This window comes from Ailuropoda melanoleuca, chromosome 13 (genome assembly GCF_002007445.2).
Source record: "Ailuropoda melanoleuca isolate Jingjing chromosome 13, ASM200744v2, whole genome shotgun sequence".
Taxonomy (NCBI): Eukaryota; Metazoa; Chordata; class Mammalia; order Carnivora; family Ursidae; genus Ailuropoda; species Ailuropoda melanoleuca.
The window spans coordinates 24,417,767-24,423,459 of NC_048230.1; the positions used below are offsets into that span (position 1 = coordinate 24,417,767).

Below are 5,693 nucleotides of genomic sequence, written 5' to 3' on the forward strand. Positions count from 1 at the left end.
AAAATATATATATATATATTTGATGGTTAAGGGGCACCTGGGTGGCTCAGTCGGTTAAGCGTCCAACTCTTGATATGGGCTCAGGCCCTGATCTCAGGGTGGTGGAATCAGGCCCCACATCGGCTCCCTGCTTGTGGGGAATCTGCTTGGGATTCTCCCTCCCTCTCCCTCTGCCCTTCCCCCCCTAAAATAAATAAATCTTTAAAAAAAAGAGTTTAAGACTGCAGCACAGGGCAGACCTTGGTTCTGCTACTTGGGCAAGTTACTTAACCTCTTTGAGGTCAGATTCATCTTCTGTAAAAAGGGGAAATGGTTCTAGTGTCTTCCCCCAGAGATTTACTAAAAGGCGAACACTCGTTCGTGTATGGAGTGTGCTCAGCACCATGTCTGGGGTCGGCTGAGTCCTCTGGAGCTTCTTTGGGGAAGGGTGAAGGGACATGTTTGTGAAAGTGAATCTTCTGCCCTCCACAGTTCTAAATCCACTCCTCTGCTCCCGCAGAGCTGCACAGCGCTGGCCTCAGTCCGTGCACGGTGGCCAGCCAGCATGCCCCACCGCCCAGTAGGACAGAGGTTACTGGAGGCAGGATGTGACCAGACCTGCAGGTGACGTCCCTGCCAGCTGTGGCCACCAGGGGGCATCCCCACCCCAAAGATGGCCTCACCCAGGCAGACACACCCACTCCTCGTCAAAAGGTGTCTGTTCCTTGGCTCGTGCAGAGGTAAATCCGGACAGAAAGTGACAGCCTTGGGTGCGGTCGGTCAGACTGCTGGGCAGGCCCCAAGGCCTGTAGGAAACCCTCAAGCCCGGGGCGAAGGACCGGGCTGTAACTCTGAGCCTGCTATCCATGACCTTGGGCAAGGCACTTCCCTCTCTAGCCCAGTTCACGGGGTCCAAGACTTGCATGGTTCTAGGATTTGAGGCTGGAGCAGTTTCTTCTTTCTCACCCCAGCCCTTCTCCACCTCAGGACAGCACACACTCTGGCAGGCAGCAAACCTGGCCCGGAAAGCCACGTGTCACGGACCCTCCCCCAGCTCCAAAGCGCTGGGACACCACTGGAGGGAGGGGAACCCCGGGAGGAGGAGGAAGGGCAAGGTCAGGTGAACCAAGAGACCCAGAACCTCAAGGGTCTTGCTTCATTTGGGACAGACATCCGGTTTCCTCTGGTTTCTGCCAGGATTCTGGGGGCTTAAAGGAATGAGTCACCGGGGGGATTGGGGAGTTCCCAGCTAACCAGTTCAGGACAGGAACCTGGGATGATGCCCATCGAAGTGTGGGGTGGAGACAGGAGGCAAGACCGTAATGTCCCAACCTCAGGCCCCTAGCCCCTCAGGAGGGGACCTGGGAAGGCAGGCTCCTAGGAGTCTGGGGACGACAAGCTTCTTCCCTCTCAGATTGGGGATCTGGGGGGCAGGTAGCTTGTGACTCCCAAGGGAGAGTGCAGGGGGCCTGCTCGGGCTAATCTGGGGGGGAGGGAGGGAGGGGCCGCCCGGAGGCCTGCCTCTTGGGTCAGTCGACCAGCATCCAGCCTCCATGGCTTTTATCAGTGGCTCGGCCTTGGTTCAGCAGTTCTGATCAAACACCCTGGGGCAATTTCAGGCCTGGGTGGGGCTGAGGGGAGGAAGAGAGTTTGAGGGGGACCAGACGTCAATGAACGTTCAGGGATTCCACAATTTCACAAAACTTTCGCAAACAGCTTCTTGTCCCAGCCCCCCGCATTGTCCTGGACACCAAATTTGCATAAATCCTGGGAAGTTATTACTAAGCCTCAGTCGTGGCACCAGGTAATTTCCTCCCCGGCCTCCATGGGCTTTTGTATAAAGGCCCTCGAGCCAGTCCCTACCAGAGCCCAGAGCCTGCAGACCCACCCGGACCTTCGGCTAAGCCTGCCGCCCAGAGCCCCATGAAGCTGACGGGTGAGTGTCCTGCCCCCACCCCGGGGAGGGAGGCTGGAGTGGCAGAAGGGCTGGGGGGCCGTGGCCTGGGGGGCCGTGGGCTGGGGGGGCCCTGGACTGGGCCCCAGGTGGGGGTGAACCGCTGCTCTGCTGAGCCCCTGGGTGCCCTCAGCCCTGCAGCTGTTGCTGTGGCAAAGCGCGCTCTGGCTAGTGCAAGAAGCCAGCCCCCCGGGCCCGGGCAGCTCCCTGCCCCAGAGCTTCCTGCTCAAGTGTTTAGAGCAAATGAGGAAGGTCCAGGCTGACGGCACAGCACTGCAGGAGAGGCTGGTGAGTGAGCAGCACTGCGGGGACTCGGGACTCTGATGCTGGAGAGGGGTGGAGGAAGGGGTCAGGGCTGAGGGACAGAAGGGAATGGTGAGAAAGACATCATCGGGGAGGGGCGTGGGAGAGGAGAGACCCAGGGGGAAGGGGAAGAAAATCAGGAGAGGTGGAGCCGTGGAAGGCTGGCTGGGAATGGGGGGAAGAGAGTGTCTCAGGGACAGCGCCCGGATGGCCAGCACGGCCAGGATGGCAGTGGAGGGCGGGATGGGGCTGAGCAGCCTGGCAGGACTGGGAGGGAGAGGAAGACCTCGGAGAAACGGGGAGCTCTTGGGGAACAGAAGCAACTGGGCCCCATCAGGTCCCCCCCACTCAACATCCCTCCTGTCCCCAGTGTGCCACCTACAAGCTGTGCCACCCCGAGGAGCTGGTGCTGCTGGGACACGCTCTGGGCATCCCCCAGCCTCCGCTGAGCAGCTGCTCTAGCCAGGCCCTGCAGCTGGTGAGCTTCTGGAGGGGAGGAGGGGGCGGAGGGGTGGGAAGAATGGTCTGAAGTCTCTCTGGACCTCCAGGCCCTGAGAGGAGCACCCCGGGCAGCACCGCCTAACTTCCCTACTCTGTCCCCCAGACGGGCTGCCTGCGCCAACTCCATGGCGGCCTCTTCCTGTACCAGGGCCTCCTGCAGGCTCTGGCGGGGGTATCCCCCGAGCTGGCCCCCGCCTTGGACACGCTGCAGCTGGACATCAGCGACTTTGCCGTCAACATCTGGCAGCAGGTGAGCCTCCCTGGGAGTGAGCACAAGTGTTAGGGGCCTGGGCTGAGCTGGTCCCCCAAGGTCAGGGTGCAAGCCTGGGGATCCCAGTTCTTTAGGGCCAGGGTGGGAGCCTTCTCAGGGCCCTCTTGCTGCCGGCCCTTCCCCACTTTCCCTAGACAAGGGCAGGAGCCAGGTCACTGGACCCTGACGCAGACCTGGGTTCAAGGCCTGGCTCCGCCATCAACCGGGTGGTGTGCCGGTGCCCAGCCCCAGCCCGGCAGCCCTGCATGTTTCCTTAGGTAATCACCCCACTCAGCAGGGTGCTGAGGGCTGAGTGCTGACCTCCTCTTTCCTCCCCCCCCGCAGATGGAAGAGCTGGGGGTGGCCCCGGCAGTGCCGCCCACCCAGGGAACCATGCCAACCTTCACCTCGGCCTTCCAGCGCCGGGCGGGAGGGGTCCTGGTGGCCTCCGACCTGCAGAGCTTCCTGGAGCTGGCCTACCGCGCCCTGCGCTCCTTTGCCAAACCCTGAGCACAGCCCTCCCCAACCAGTGTATTTATCTTTATTTAATATTTATGCTTATTTAAATCTAATATTTAAAGATGGAAGAGCAGCAAGGAGCCCCGGACTCTCGGGTCCTTCCTGCCATCTCCGAGTTTCATTCTCCTGCTCGTGGCAGGGAGAAAAGCCCCTGTCTTCCTGTCCCCTGGACTGGGAGGTAGCTACGTAAATACCGCGTATTGACTCCTGTGACTGCTCCCCGGCCTGGCTCTGTGGTGGGCACTGGGAAGAACCCCAGTGAACTCCTTACCCCAAGGGTACCCACCTTGAGGCCCCTGGAAGCATCAGGAAGTCTCCCATGTGGGAGACAAGACAACCCTGTTTAATATTTAAACAGCAGTGTTCCCCTCCTGGGTCCCCCTCGCTCTGGCCACCCCAGCTTGGCCTGCGCATTCCCAGTGGGCCAGCTCTTGCTTCACCTCACATCCCCTTCCCCACTGGCATTAGGCCCCACAGGAGGCGGCCAGAGCAGGGAGGCTTGACCCTGGGGTCCCACGAATTTGCTGGGGAATCTAGTTTTTAAGATGTGTTCGGGAATATTTTGACTTCCAGTATGAGGAGCCTGGGCATCGCCGGTGTTCCTCATCTTTCTGGACGCCCTAGAGCGCCGACCACAGGCTCCTGCCGCCTGCCCCACCCTCACCAGGGTCAGGATTCTGACTCTTCAAGGGGGCGGGACAGGGAGTGTGGGAGGGAAGATGTGGGGGGTTATCTGATGGGGTATGTGAGAGGAATGCTCAGCTCTTCACCCTCCGCCTCTGCCCCCACTTTCTCACTGTAGCCAAACTTTGTGATAATAAAATATTTTGCTTGTCTCCAGTAAATGTCTTTTCCTCCTTCTTGAGTCCAGCTGGTGCCCAGCCAGGGGTTGGGGGGCGGGGTGTTAAATGGCGAATGAGGCCAGAGGGAGGGAGAGGGGAAGTGCAGGGAGGAAGGGGGCAGTCCTCCAGCTCATCAGTATGACGCCTTCAGCACGGCTCTCTCTGGTACCTACTCTGCGCGGGCACCGGGCCGAGTGTTAGGGACACGGCCGGGGGACAAGGCAGGCATGGGCCCTGCCCTCACAGAGACGCAGCCTAGCGGGAAGACACAGGCAGATGGGCCCCCATACTGGGAGAGAACGTGGGGCTGGGGGCGGCGAAGCGTCTTCACAGCCAGACGCAGAGAGACCCTGAAGCAAGGGAGGATTTACTGTTTGCCCCCTTCCATACACTCCAGCCCATCCGCGCTCACAGCTACAGAGATAGAGTACGTGCCCTTTACAGATCAGGATCTGAGTTCAAGGTGACCACTTGGGTCAAAACTCCAATTCCCGGCCCTGCACCTCTCTCCCCCGGGCTCTGCCTCGGACGGAGCAGGGAGCAGCTGCCGCCTTCCCGCTGGTCTCGGGCTGCTGAGGGCGGAAGGGCAGGTGCGCATGAGAGAGAAGCAGAGACGGAGGGGCGGCTTCACACCACAGGCTGGAAGCTCTCCCCTCTGAGTCCTCAGCCGAAGACGCACCTGTGGTTCCAGGGTGCCGCCACCCAACCCGGGAAAGTCCAGATGGCCCACCGGTCCCCAGTCCCCCATCTTGAGGTGTCCCCTGGGCTCCTCAGGCACCTCCCACTTCCCGTCTCCATCTGGCTCCTCAGAAAGGAAGGTCTGGCTGAGCGGGGCCAGAAACCCCAGCTGCGTGGCTCAGCGCCCTCGCTCTCGGCTCGGTCCTGAAGAAGCTGGGGCTCGGACACGTGTGGCGAAGGCAAGCAAGGGTTAAACAGATCCTGCCCCTCATCGCCCAGTCCTCCTCTGGAGACACGCAGATCAGACTCGCAGATCAGACTCGGGCCAGTTGCTGGGTGGGGTTGGGTCTAGTGGGAGAGCATCGGAAGGACAGGATACCCTACCCCAGCACCAGCGGGGCCTTTAGCCAAAACCTCTCCCTTCTCTGAGTTAAGTCTGCTCTGGGCTGTGGGGGTAGGCGGCGCGTTGACTCCTTATCGCCCAGCGCGAGGCTGAGGAAGGGAAGCCCTGCCCCTGCTGGGTGGACAAACACAGGAACCTGAGCCCGGCCCTCCTCGGCACAGGACTGAGCCCTTCCCGGGCCACCGCACATGGGATTCCAAGGAGAACATGCCGTTCCCTGCCTCCGAGGGACTCGGGCACTGACACCACTTGGACTCACGGGGA

At 60.8% G+C, this 5,693-nt stretch overlaps 1 protein-coding gene across 2 annotated transcripts; it reads left to right on the top strand.

Moving 5' to 3' along the window:
* Positions 1-612: 612 nt before the first annotated feature.
* On the top strand, positions 613-4,336 carry CSF3 (colony stimulating factor 3). 2 transcript variants are annotated; one of them, XM_034640079.1, is made up of 6 exons: positions 613-719; positions 1,696-1,915; positions 2,067-2,221; positions 2,607-2,714; positions 2,841-2,987; positions 3,333-4,336. In XM_034640079.1, the coding sequence occupies exons 2-6, from the start codon at positions 1,903-1,905 to the stop codon at positions 3,495-3,497; spliced, it is 588 nt and encodes a 195-aa protein (XP_034495970.1). In that variant the 5' UTR covers positions 613-719; positions 1,696-1,902; the 3' UTR covers positions 3,498-4,336. The 2 variants fall into 2 exon arrangements, with proteins under 2 accessions (XP_034495970.1, XP_034495969.1); XM_034640078.1 differs by lacking the exon at positions 613-719 and having other exon boundaries at positions 1,611-1,915.
* Positions 4,337-5,693: the final 1,357 nt, after the last annotated feature.